This window comes from Chlorocebus sabaeus, chromosome 8 (genome assembly GCF_047675955.1).
Source record: "Chlorocebus sabaeus isolate Y175 chromosome 8, mChlSab1.0.hap1, whole genome shotgun sequence".
Classification (NCBI taxonomy): Eukaryota; Metazoa; Chordata; class Mammalia; order Primates; family Cercopithecidae; genus Chlorocebus; species Chlorocebus sabaeus.
Window position 1 is genome coordinate 72,259,950 of NC_132911.1, and position 14,485 is coordinate 72,274,434.

A 14,485-nucleotide genomic window follows, 5' to 3' on the forward strand; every position below is an offset into this window, starting at 1 on the left:
GAAGGAAATAGTTTCTCCCAGGCGTTTTCAGAGGATGTTCTTAGAGCACAGCTGCATCTGACTATGCTGCTAATAAAATGCCCTCTCTCAGGTTTTCATCATTTAGCTGACAACCAAAACAGCAGGTAGTTTTTAGGCAGTAAGGCTGGTTGAGAAGTGCATGCTGGTTGGTGTGGAGGGATAATGTCTTCTTTGTCCTCTTTTCAGCAGCTTGCACTGTTGACAGCTCTGCTGGTTGGAGCTCTCTTCTTTGGATTCCAGGCTCCCTTTCTCCCTTGCCACTTGAACTGTGTCAGACTAGAGATGCATATTTGGGTGTCATTGATGTAGATACAGAAGTTGACACTTCCTGAGTTAATTGGCTATAGGTGGAAAACACAGTAAAAAAAACTAACCTGGAATTTGATTATAGTTAAAAGGATGAAATAAGCTAAAGAACAGTGAAATATAACAGAAGAGAGGAGTATGATGTTAAATCAGGGAGGGAAATGGGGATAATTTTGGTAAAGTTCTGTGTTCAAATTTAAAATTAGGCCAAGGAGAATGATAACCATGTTATCTCATCCACAGTTCTGCTTTGTAAATTTGTATAAAAACACTGCAGGTGTGTTAAAATGTCAAAATCTATAAGCTCTGAAAGTTTTCATATTCTGATTTTGTGAAAAACTCAAATTTCTTATTAAAATATACTTTGACTTATTTTTTTGTAATTTCTCTCTTAGATGGCTGGCATGGAAGTCGGGAAAAAGATTTTTGCTATTAATGGAGACCTAGTTTTTATGAGACCTTTCAGTGAAGTCGACTGCTTCCTGAAATCGTGTTTAAACAGCAGAAAGCCTCTAAGAGTTCTTGTGAGCACGAAGCCGAGAGAGTAAGTTGTATGATTTATGTGTGATTTTTTTTAAAAGTTATACATAGATAAGTAAAACAGAAAAGATAACTAAGTAAATGCTTAGAAATAAGCATCTCATTGCTTGAAACATTTGAACCTCACCAGTATCACTAATACTGGTTTACAGATGATGGGAAAAGCTACATTGCTTATGATGCTAAAATAAGTGTTACTTGAATCCTGTAGTTTTAGTAGAAATAATGCTTTTCTTTTGCTGCCCAAATTTTCCTGGTCTGGGTTGAACTGGATTTTACTACGAGTGAAGAAAACTAAACTAGTAGAACATTTGAGAATAAAGAACTGTGTTTCTCCATGTTCGGCTATAAGAATTTCTGGTGCTGTCAAGTGGTGAGATACCATTTGTAATTCAACACTCATAAGAGATGCAAAAAGACTGTAAGATAATCCATGCTTGCATGCGCTTAGTAATTTGTCCATTTCTTTAAAAAATTGTATTATCTATCTACCTATGGTTAGAAAAAAAGTTGTGTTTATTATAGAAAATGTAGAGAATATAAATGCTTCTAAAGGGAGACATATTTTTTTCTTACAATATCACCCATAAATAGCCATTGTTATTCTTTTGAAATTAAGTATTAACTGACGTTTTTAAAGTATTGGTACAGGTATACACAATCAGGTACCCACAAAATGACAGCATGCTCTGTATGCTACTTTTTAGTAACATACCGTGCATATACTTGCAAGCCATGGGCTTTTCTTTTTTTTTTTTTTTTTTTTTTTTTTGAGACGGAGTCTGCTCTGTCGCCCAGGCTGGAGTGCAGTGGCACGAACTCGGCTCACTACAAGCTCCGCCTCCCGGGTTTACGCCATTCTCCTGCCTCAGCCTCCCGAGTAGCTGGGACTACAGGCGCCCGCCACCTCGCCCGGCTAGTTTTTTGTATTTTTTTAGTAGAGACGGGGTTTCACTGGGTTAGCCAGGATGGTCTCGATCTCCTGACCTCGTGATCCGCCGGTCTCGGCCTCCCAAAGTGCTGGGATTACAGGCTTGAGCCACCGCGCCCGGCCAAGCCATGGGCTTTTCTTGTGCAAATCATTTCCATCAATGGTTCAGTATTTCCTTATCAGATTTACCTTGAATTGTTTAACCAATTAATTAATTGAGATAATATGTACAAAGTACTTAGCATGATATATAAAGATTATTGTTTAAATTTTACTTGTATCATTTGTCAATCATGATAAGCAACCTCATTAGTTTTAAAGCAAATGAAGTTTAGCACTTCAAAAACAAGATTTTTAAAATTTTAACTACCTATTAAAATATAAGTATTCTTACCTGCCTTAAATATATTTTAATATGTAAAAATACATATTTATATGTAATATGTTTAAATACTATGTTATATATATTCAGGAATAGCTGGATGTATTTCTGCGATGTTTATCTTAAGAGGCAAAGTGCAGTGCAGTGGGCTGGGTTCTCCCTAGTGAGTCTCTTCAAGGCAGTGTGAATTCATTAAAGTAGATGCTTTAGCTTCTACCAATAGTTTACCAAGAGGTCTGAAAGAGCGAGCATGACACTCACTTTTTACTAATGTAGGAAGACTGGGCTAGAGGGCAGCAAAGAAGCACAGCAATGTCTTCCCTCTGAACCTTATTATGGTCTGTTCCTCTCCCTTTATTCAACTCTGCCTAGGAGAAGACTGTCCTGGTTGCCCACCTCCTGACACTTTGAGGGCATTTAAAAGGAAGAAGACAGACTGGAAAGGAATAAGGGAGTAGCATTCAAAGCAATCATTAGGTCTCCCTAGGGCCCCCCGACCCCCAATTTAAACCTACAAATACTGGTCCACTGCTCAGAGACATTCCAACAGTTAGAGACTTCGAGGCCATCAACTTCAAAATTGAATATATAGGAGCAAATCCTCAGTCGTAGACCTAGTTGCTAGATGAGCAGAATAGGAATCTGTGTCTTCTGACTCTTCTTAGTGTTTGTTGCGCTGTGTCTAGAACTCTAGATTCCAGATTCAAGCCTCTCTTCTACTACTTGCTAGCTAAGTGTATAACTTCACGTCCTCATCCATAAAATAGGGATAAGAGTACCTGTGCCATGAAACTGCAAAGAATGTTGAATAAAACTAGGTTTGTAAAGAACTTAGTGAAGTATCCAGTACATAGTAAGTGCCCAGTGATGTAATATATGATGCTGTTGTCTTCTCATCTTATGTTTCATTGCTACTTTATTATATCAAGAGCATATATAAGAGCATTGTATAGCATACTCATTTTTTTTGAAGATAGCATACTAATTTTTAAAAATTTGTTTGAAATAAATAACTTTTCCTTTTGTCCTTATTCTGATGTATGAGTTCTATAAATCACTGTCATATTTTCTTACAATAGCTTCTTGGAATTTAAGTAGTATCCCATTTTTGAGGAAAAGGGAAAAATATGAGAGGTAAATGCAAAAGAATTTTCTTTTGATTCTGGCTATACTTCATACTTGATAACATCAAGGGATTTTTCAAAAGACTTTGTAGCAGATAATTTAGTACACTTATTTTCTGTAGGAAATAGAGCATCCCTCTTGTATAAACATAATTCATTTTTAATAGGGAATATAATGTTCTCACCAGGAAAACATGTTCTCTAAAGATCATTTTATTAGAGGGGTTCCAAAATTTGGACCAAAATGCATGTCATGGTATTTTGTACAATTTTGATTAAGGAAAAAATAATAATTCTCTTAAATATTAGAGTCAGCCTTCCATAGCAATGTTAGAAGGATAGAAAAACCTTGCTCAGAAAGATTGAGAGGCCACTGTGAATTACTCAAAATCCAAAAGCAACAATAATTCACCATGGCCTGAAAGTTCTATGTTGTTTCAGCAGAAGTGAACTCTCATTCGTAATATATGGAAGCATGAACTGCTTCTGTTTTTGTTTCAGACTCACCAGAATATGTATTCATTCCCTTTTTCTTTCTTTGGTCAGTTATCTTTCATTTTCAAGTGTAACTTTGACAAACACTGATAACTATGTGTTATTCAAAGGAAATGAATACAGCCCTGTACACCAAAAACTATGAAGGAGAAAGGATACATTAATTCTGTGACCTCGATCCCACATACATACAGATAACTTCATAGTGTATAACCTAATTTATAATAATACTCTCAAGTTTTCCGAGAGCAGAAAATCTTCATTTCTATCCCCGAATGCCTGCCTAGGTTATATTTGAGATTGCAGTGCCAGCCTCTCTACCTTAGGCCTAAATGTGGCCTATGGCTTTCTGAAGTGTTTGAACCCTTAGTTTTGCTCAGACTCTCTCCCACAGTGATTTCATAAGCTGCAGTTAAGTCCTGGTGTATCTACCTTCAGACTGTATTTAATATGCCCTTGAAGTGCTGCTGACATTTATTTTACGATTAACTCATCTTTTGGGAAACACGTTTGTTTCTTGGGCATCAACGGCTATCTATCACAATTTATTGCGTTGTATTCATTTCTTTTTGTTCCCGGCTGCAATATCATACTTGTATTATTATGATGTTCCCTCGTATCTGGAGCTCTGTGCTTTTCATTGTTGTTATCTGATTTCTGGCTTTCTTCTGTGGAGTATCTTATTTAAGAGTGCCGAATTGGACACCGCTGACTGGTTTGCCATGACAGCTTACTCAAGTTTTCCATCTCTTCGTAATCTTTTTTTTTTTTTTTTTTGATGTAGATTCATTGGAATGATTTCTTCTCTTATTCACATTTGTCTTCTGATGTATTATTCTTTTAAACATTCATTGTGTAAATACTAAAGTGAATCATTTTCTTAAAATATTTTGATACCGTGTTTGACAGATCTGTTCTTTATAACTAGCTCCTCACTGTTCTTTGATAAAGCTCCCAATAGGTAGAAATGTATTAACTCTCTATTTCTGTTATATTAATTTTTATAAAGAATTTCATAGGTCCCTCTTTTTTTCTTTGTAACAGTAAACTAAAGAGAAAAGTTTCTGTTTTATTAAGCACCTGTATAGCTCATAGCACAGTACAGGGCAACTTACCAAGGTTATTTCTTTTTCATTGCCACAGATACCCTGCAAAATAACTTTTAACAATGTTATCTTTCTGTGAAATTTTCTGTGTCAGAGTAGTTAAGGAGCTTATCCAAGTTATGTGGCTGCAAACTGACTACATGAACATTCAAGGCTAGGTTTAAGCAGTTGTGGTGGCTCACACCTGCCATCCCAGCACTTTGTGAGGCTGAGACAGGAGGATCACTTGAGTCCAGTCATTTAAGATGAGCTTGAGCAATGTAGGAGACCCTGTGTTTATGAAAAAAATAAGGCAAAATAACCAAGCATGGTGTCACCTTGTGCCTGTAGTCCCAGTCACTTGGGAGGCTGAGATGGGAGGATCACTGGGACAGAGAGATTGAGGCTGCAGTGAGCAGTGATCAAGCCACTACACCCCAATGTTCCTTTTTCAGGCTTTACTATGTAACGACTGTGTTCAGTTTAGAAACTCCGTATTGCGTGAGGTTGGGGACCACGTTAGTCTCCATGGATTTCTAGCCCAACGTCTTTCACACTGTAGATCCTCAACAGGTATTTATTGAGAAGTGTGAAGGTGTACATGATGATTATTTTAGCCAGTTTTGATTCTTGCACTTCATTTTACCTTATTTTCTGATCGATTTAGGACAGTGAAAATTCCAGATTCAGCTGATGGACTTGGCTTCCAGATCCGAGGATTTGGCCCTTCCGTTGTGCATGCTGTAGGAAGAGGTAGGAAATTTATCTTGCAGGGAAGCAGCTTTCCAGTAGGTTTGGGATGTGCCCGACAGAACAGGAATGTGTTTAAAACAGGCAGAATCATATTGTTATGATTCTCAATTATATTTTCACTGTATTAACTCAATGGTGGCACATTCCAGAAACATTAAAAAAAACTAAAAAATTCTAAGTCCTGTTTATCATTGTTAAAAATTTGATATAAGAATGATGCCTAAATCTCACTTTTCTGAATCCTTTAGTTTATCCAAAGAATATAATAAATTTAAGATTTTCTATTTGTATTTTTCTTGATTTCAAGTAATTGTTTTTCTTTGTCAGTAATCCAAAGTTGTGGGTTTTCAGGTTTAAAGCTGATCTGTGGACTTTACAACCTATTGCTATATACTTCCTTCAGGTACTTCTATAAACCGTGGTTAAAACTCATCATAAGATGCATTTTAAATTCAATAATTTTAGTGACTAAAAAGTTATGTTTATATTTATTCTTTTTTTGTATGATTATTGACATCTCTTATCATATGTATTTTTTAAATTTTAAATTGACACTAGTAATAATTGAAATAAATAACTCTCAGATCCCACATTGCTAAACATAATAAATAACTTGGGTCTACAGCAAGAAGTGTCACTATTAGCATAAGAAATCGTGTGTTTATCTAGCAAAAGACATACATGCTTCTTATTACTAAAGAATGTAAAGTATCTTGATGTGATCACCCAAAACTTTGGCAAGAAGATTTTAAGAGGGCGTTTTTATCAGAATCAAATTATCAAGAACATACTAGCTAGACCTTTGTTATAACATTACTTTCATTATTGTATGTATGATTTAAAAAATCTAATTTCAGAAACCTGTTTTTTCTCTCAGATTTTTAAAACATGCAGATGGATAGACAGTTGAAACCTTCTCAATAACTCATTAAATATTGTCAAACTGAAATGGGATATTGAGACACCAAATATCTTCTGCATTTTCACGAAGCCGAAAAGGAATAATTCACGTTAATAGTGCTATAAAATAGCTGAAAGCCTGAGTGAATCAAGCTGTACCTCTTCGCTTATTACAATGTCATTTAAAGAGCAAGGTTCTATCTTTGGAGCTTAGTGATGGGGTTGGCCTACATCTGGTTTCTGTGCTTTTTGCTTCTGAAGAGTACAAGACAGAAATGCTCAAGTGCTTCCTCTTTCAGATGTGTATGAAATGAAAAGATATTTGGTTATTTTTTGGCACTGTAATTTTGCCACAAGAAAAAGAGATTTCTCATGTGGGTCACTGCAGTCACGCTTGCCAGCATCCCCAGGCTGCCCTGGCCCCCACCCTCAGCTGCATCCAAGCTACTGCACTTAAATCTTAGATCAGCCTAACCACGTCTTCTCTCTTTCTCCCTTGTAGCTAGAAAAACCATCATGGTTATTGAATTAGCTTCTCCCAATTCACTGTCTTCTACTGGGCACATATTACTATTCAGCATTTTTTAAAATGTGTCCTTGATGAGTTTTTTTTTACTCCTCAGAATTGCTTCCTATATCCCAAGATGAACTTGTTCCTACTTTACAGACAAATTCAGCTTTTCAGACATGAAGCCCTTGGAGTCTTCCATTTATAGCAAGGTTGAGACTCTTAGCCAAGGCAAGGACTTCATAGTCCGGCTCTATTCAGCTCTCCAATCCTGTCTTTTCCAGCCACTCCCATTCTAAGCTCACACAAACAGAACAGCTTGGATGCTTCCAAATGGCCAGGTGATTTCTGGAAGCAATGCCATTTTTCAGGCTGTTCTTTCTGCTGATAATTTTCCATTTTCCCCTAAGACTCAATTCAATGCAGAAAACCACTTAACATTTCTAGGAGTGAATTTTATGGGGACTAAGAAGAAATGCGAAGATAAATTCTTGAATGTAAATTATTTTCTTAAAGATGTTTAATAATTTCTTTATGAGAGACATTGGTCACAAAAGAAGTCTCTTCTAACATATTTATAAGTTTGTAATCATTTGTATTAATTATTTGCATTGTATTCATTACACGTATTTATTAATGGTACTTCGTTAATATTGATTTGATCACACTGTCAACAATAATTGGAAGGTTCTGAGGAACCGTAGCTCACTGGTTAGGATATGTTACTTCCATATTTGAATCTGTATCAATGCAAACAAAATGACTGGATGAGTGATGTTATCTCATTAATTCTGTTCTCTACAAATTCTCCTGTTTCTGACTTTTTGTATATATCTCAAACTCTTATTTTTCTTGGAAAAACCAGTCCAATCATAGTTGCTCATTGACTTTATTTTTCTCTGAAGGATTTTCTTTTTTATGTGTATGTTAAATTGTTGTCATTTTAAAAAACAAAAGTGAATACTATTTGAATATTTAGAAATATTGTAGAATAAAGGAAGATAAGGAAGGCATATGTTTCTGGTCTTCTCGTTTTGCCGTTAGATATGCATATTTAGAAAGATTGACTAGACATTTGGAAGGAAAAAGAACTGATTAGTATTATAAAGGTCACTTTGCAACATCCCTTCAAACTAATTCTTAGGGAGGTGAGAAATACTCTATTGATCACAGTTTGAAAGTTAAGTTAAAAAGCAGAAAAGTGTTGAGAGGGCATTGCTCTCAGAACCAAGTTTATCAAGATTATACTAGCTAGACCTTGATCGTATTTTAAAATTGCTTCCATAATTGTATATATCATAAAAATGAATCTTGTTCCTGAAATTAGTTTTTGGTTATTTTCCCATCTGTATTTAAAGGAACTGTGGCTGCAGCAGCTGGCCTTCACCCTGGACAGTGCATTATCAAGGTGAATGGAATCAATGTAAGCAAAGAGACACATGCCAGTGTCATTGCACATGTTACAGCCTGCAGGAAGTACAGGCGGCCAATGAAGGTAAGTGGCCCTTCGGGTAATCTGGATCTGAGTGACTACTTGCATAAAGACCTAAGGGGCGAGGTGGGATAGTGCCAGAGATGTTTGTGGTTTCCAATTTTAAGTTTAAAATTAAACACAGCATTATAAATCTCATAATGATTGCTTTATCTGCATAATTAGTTATAATTGGTTGTGTTTAAATGGTTACATTTTATTATTACAGTACTGCCATCTGTTTAAAAAGTGATCTGGGGTACTTTCATTTTCATTGAGATACAAGTTTATCAAATGAAATCCAAAGGTTTGAACTGTTTTCTTGGCCCTTGTGATTGCTTTAGAATACATAATGATCATTGTGTCTGTGTCTGTATGTATGAACCATAAATACTTATACCCTTTATTAGAAGACTTCTGTGAAAAAGCAAAAATTATGGGTTTTATAAGGTCTGTGATTGATTCTGAGGTATATTTATTTAGGTAGCTGGATTTAGCTCTTAAAGGAAAATACCAAAATGTATTTAGGGAACTGCATTTATCTCTTAAAGGAAAATACCAAAATGTACTCGGCATTATCTAACATTGTAAAACACTACCCTTTAATCTACAAGTGCCACAAAAAACTAAAATTAGAATCATAATTCTTAAGCAAAGCTATTATCTTATGAAGAAAATGTGAGTATTGGCATATAAGAGAAAACTTCTGCAATTTAATCGGCTAGATGCAGGCAGAACTTGACAGGAGAAGCCTTGTGTTTTCCTGTCATGCATACTAAAGTATTCATTTCTGGATCTGAGGATGTGACTGTCTCCAAACCCGGAAGATGAATGGCCATTTTCGCATAAGCCATTGCTGATGGCCTGCAAAACACTGAATCCACATGAAAATAGGTGATCAGTTTTACTTAATAAGAAGGTCAGGCCGGGCGCGGTGGCTCAAGCCTGTAATCCCAGCACTTTGGGAGGCCGAGACGGGCGGATCACGAGGTCAGGAGATCGAGACCATCCTGGCTAACATGGTGAAACCCCGTCTCTACTAAAAAAATACAAAAAACTAGCCAAGTGAGGTGGCGGGCGCCTATTGTCCCAGCTACTCGGGAGGCTGAGGCAGGAGAATGGCGTGAACCCGGGAGGCGGAGCTTGCAGTGAGCTGAGATCCGGCCACTGCACTCCAGCCTGGGTGACAGAGCGAGACTCTGTCTCAAAAAAAAAAGAAGGTCAGATCTAGCATAGCAAATTGGAAGTTATACATAGGCTCATAGGTTACTCTGGTTGATAGTAGCTTGATAAATATTTGTTGAACTGTATTATAGAATGAATGTTTAAAGTCTCCTCTGAAGTAATCAAATCTTTTCTCTTCTACCAGAATGTTAATAAGCAGACAGATCAATTTGAATTTCATTTCTTTTTATTTTCCCTGCCTACCATCTTATAGAGGTGTTGATCAGTGACATAATTAAAGAAAAGCAATAAATGGACAGAAAAATCCACTAACATGCTCTCCCAGATATCCATTGCCGCAAAATAGACCACTCCAAAGCTTAGTGGCTTAAAACAATAATTGACTATTTGTCTTGATTCTATGGGGCAGCTGTGGGGTAGTTCCTATGAGGTTACTGACGTGGCTGCATTCTGCTGGGACCCGAGTGGACACCTTTACTTCCCCTGTCTGAGGCCTCGGTTTCCATGGGGCAGGTCACCCTCCAGGGCACTTTTGCATGGCCTCTCTTTCCAGCCTCTAGCAGGGTTTTTTTTTTTCTGCATGGTGTCTGAATTTTAAGAGGGAACATTATAAGTGATAAACCTGCTTAGACTGTGCTTGCTAGTATCCCTTTGGACAAGTCAAATCGTGTGGCCAAACCCAGGGTCAATGTGGGAAACTAAGCAGTGTGGCTCATTGGTGGCCACAACAGGGCACCAAGATGTAATGGAATGATCAAATATTAATTAGCATTTTAATGATTTGTAGCAATATAGTAATTAGACACACTTGAGAAGCTAATACAAAACAAATAGATAATACATATTGTATCATACTTCGATAATGCAGTTTAATTTGATTTAACATCTTATCTAGAAAATCTGTAAACCTTAAAGTAATGCAACTCTTGAAGCATTTGTTTGATAGTCATCTCATCTCTCTCATTTCTCTAAATGAGACTGGAACTGCTGTTAAAATATAGGATAATTTTTAAGGAAATCGCCCTTAAAAGTAGGATGATTTTTTTATTTGGAAGGATTAAAAGATAGTTGATCAATGAGATGAATGATGTCCTTCCAATTTTCATATTTGTTTGATTCTAAAATAGCAGTAAATGTATTAGAATATATCTGACTATTAGGAGAACATGTAAATGATTTGTACCATTATAGATAATTGATTCATCAGACAACTGTCCATCTCACAATTGATTTATTTTACTGTCTTGTTAATAAGAGATGGGGTTTCACTACATTGCTCAGGTTTCTTGAACTTCTGGGCTCAAGCAATCCTCCCACCTCAGCCTCCCAAAGTGCTGAGATTACAAGTGTGAGTCACCATGCCCAGCCACATTTGATTATTTTAAAATGTGATTTATAACTTACTTAAGATATACTTGAAACATTTAAGTAAGACATTTGGGAATATATCCTATTTAAAAACATACATCTTTGGAACGTATCTTGGAAGATAAAACTTGAAGCTTTAAAAAGTCAGTTTGTTAGGCCAGGTGTGGTGGCTCCCGCCTGTAATCCCAGCACTTTGGGAGGCCAAGACAAGTGGATCGCCTGAGGTCAGGGGTTCGAGATCAGCCTGACCAACATGGAGAAACCCTGTCTCTACTAAAAATACAAAATTAGTCAGGCGTGGTGGAGCATGCCTGTAATCCCAGCTACTCGGTTGGCTGAGGCAGGAGAATTGCTTGAACTAGGGAGGCGGAGGTTGTGGGGTGAGTCGAGATTGCACCATTGCACTCCAGCCTGGGCAATAAGAGGGAAACTCTGTCTAAGAAAAAAAGAAAAGAAAAGAGAAGAGAAGAAGAAAGGAAGGAAGAAAGAAAGTGTATTTGTTAAACGATATAATTGTCCTTGAGTTTTTATTAGTTTCTGATATTAATTGTATCTCTCTTTCAAATTTTACTATTTTTAAAGAAGCTAGAGGAATAAATAAGGTCAAGTCTCCTTTTGAAGCAGGTTTGTGAAATGGGCATGCGTTTTAGGAAGCACTAATACCTCTGAGGTTTCTTTCCCCCCTCATTTCCAGCAAGATTCCATACAATGGGTTTATAATAGCATTGAGAGTGCTCAAGAAGACCTTCAAAAATCTCACTCCAAGCCCCCTGGAGATGAAGCAGGGGATGCTTTTGACTGTAAAGTAGAAGGTAGGTTTCTTCTTTTCCTCTTCATATGCTTCTGGTATTCTTTTCCACTGTGCCTGTGCCTACTCCCAAATATCGAAGGTCCTGTACGTGTTGAAGCCACATTCTTAAGTCATTATCACCAAACAGATGTCTGTCAAATGCATAAGTAATAATAGCTAGTAGCTGGCAGATTCTATTTGTTAGGCACTTTATGAAGTGTTGTTATGGACTACCTCACTTAGTCATCAAAAAAGAACATCTCATAAAATGGAAATGAGTATCATCATTCTTTTTTGAGGGGAGAAAACACTAAAGCCTATATAGGTTAAGGGACTTGCTCAAACTAGTTAAGTAGTAGAGTGAGGATTCAAACCCAGGTTATTATGTGTTTCCTTGTTTGGAGTTTCAGTGTTGTTTAGACCTGGCCTCCAGTGTGCCTCACAGAGCAGCAGTGTCAATATCGCCGGGGAGCTAGACTGAAATGCAGAATCTCAGCTGTACCCCAGATCTACTGAGTCAGAATCCTCATTTTAACTAGGTTTGATTTGTATGCAGATTAAAATTTGAGAAGCCCTGATCTAGAAGATTCTTTTTTTATTTTTACTGTGTTCTAACATTGACAGTAAGGAAAGGAGCAAACTAGTAGTGTGAAAATGAGAGAGAAAAAGAGAGAGGGAGAGGGAGAGAGATCTTTTGATAAGGACGGTTATCATTTCTGTTTCTTCAATGGAGTAAACCAGCAAATGGCTCTATTCAGTGGCTTCTTTACCAAGGGCGACTGAGGCAATTACATTTATGTCTGCAATTGACAGATACCTTAAATTATTGTCTCAAAACTTTTTCACAGAAGCCCATGAATCACCTCTTATATTTTCTTCGTGTCTTTCCACTCATTATTGGTGGATGTCTCTGGATATTTTTTATTACACTTTAGGTTCCTCCCAATCAGCACAGCTGGAGAAGAATTACCTGTTCTGAGGTGTTTTCATTCACAACCCTTCTGACACCCTATGTATGTGGGGTTTTCCCCATACCAACCAGTTCCCCAAATCTCCTAACACCAACTGGGTGTCCTACAATTCATCTCAGTTGTAAAACCAGGCGTTAGCACAGACACACAGGTTAGGGGATCAGTCCCAAAAGGTTGCCCCCATTTCAGGTGCCTGTTACATGTCCCAGGCTTTCACCTGTATTTCTGACCAATTGGCTATATATTCAGGGGGTTGCCACATCCCTTCCTTGGGTTCAGTTATTTGCTAGAACAGCTCAGGGAACCCAGAAACTTACAAACCCTGGTTTATTATAAAGGATAAGAAATGAAAAAGCCTGATGAAGAGATAAATAGGATGATGTCCGGAAGAGTGCTGAGCACTGAGCTCTGTGGTGGGAAGCTCTGTGAGGGGGTGAGGTGTGCCACCCTCCAGACATGCGGATAAGTTCATTCACTCAGAAGCTCTCTGATCCCTGTCCTTTAGGGATTTTTATGGAGGTTCCGTTCCTTAGACATGATTGATTAAATCATTAGCCATTGGTGACCGAACTTGAACTCTAACCTCTCTCCCCTCCCCAGAGGTTCAGGGGTGGGGCTGAAAGCTCCAGCCCCCTAATCGCATGGTTGGTTACCCTGACAACCAGCCCCCATCCTGAGGCTAGCTGTGGGCTGACCAAGTGCCACCTCATTCACATAAACTCAGTTATGTTCTAAGGGGGCTTGTTATAAATAACAAAGACATTCCTGTCACCTCTATCACTCAGTAAATCACTAGGATTTAAACGTTTTATTTTAGGAATGGGGCCAAATACCTAGATACATATATTTCTTTCTTTCTTTTCTTTCCTTTAATTTTTTTTTCTTTTCTTCTTCTTCTTCTTTTTTTTTTTTTTTTTCTCCGGAGTCTTTCTTTGTCACCCAGGCTGGATTGCAGTAGTGCAGCGGTGCGATTATAGTTGACTGCAGCCTCTAATTTCTGGGCTGAAGTGATCCCCCGTCAGTTCCCTACCCCATCCAGTAGCTGGGACTACACGCGCATGCCACCATGCCTGGCTAATGTTTTTGATTTTTGATAGAGACAAGGTCTTGCCATGTTGCCCAGGCTGGTCTCAAACTCCTGAGCTTAAGTGATCCTCCCATTTGGCCTCCCTGACTGTTGGGATTACAGGCATGAGCCACGGCGCCCAGCATATGTTTCTTATTGTATATTCCCTATACACACTGATCATATGCGGGTACTTAGGAAAAGCTATTTTCTCTGCACTCCTGGAAGGCCACTTGTTGGATGCTACCCAAGTCATGGGTAGTATCAGAAACATCTCAAATCATTGGAGCAATAAGGTTGTTATGGTAATATATAATATTTATCTAAAATAGGACAAATCTCAGGACCTTATTCTGAGGTTTATATTCCTAATTTGGAATAAATCAACCTTGGTGCCACGTTGAAAGGTAGATTGGTTGCTGTAATGCTCTGGAAATTGATTTGTAGCTATTCTAGGACTTAGTTACTTTAAGATAAATCAATATTCTACTTTACCTATTTAATATTTACTGTTTTTGCTATTTTCGGGCTTTGTCTTTCTAAGTAAACTAATATTCTAGTTTTGTTTATTTAATTACTATTAGGTTTC

The 14,485-nt window shown here is 37.5% G+C and overlaps 1 protein-coding gene across 2 annotated transcripts in view; it reads left to right on the forward strand.

The window, feature by feature from the left end:
* Positions 1 to 14,485, forward strand: part of PREX2 (phosphatidylinositol-3,4,5-trisphosphate dependent Rac exchange factor 2) — a 287,857-nt gene that overhangs the window by 125,933 nt on the left and 147,439 nt on the right. For both annotated transcript variants that reach the window (XM_008000802.3, XM_008000803.3), the window contains exons 18-21: positions 723 to 871; positions 5,552 to 5,637; positions 8,404 to 8,540; positions 11,764 to 11,881. In XM_008000802.3, coding sequence (XP_007998993.2) covers positions 723 to 871; positions 5,552 to 5,637; positions 8,404 to 8,540; positions 11,764 to 11,881 — 490 coding nt within the window. The remainder of the gene's footprint in view (positions 1 to 722; positions 872 to 5,551; positions 5,638 to 8,403; positions 8,541 to 11,763; positions 11,882 to 14,485) is intronic.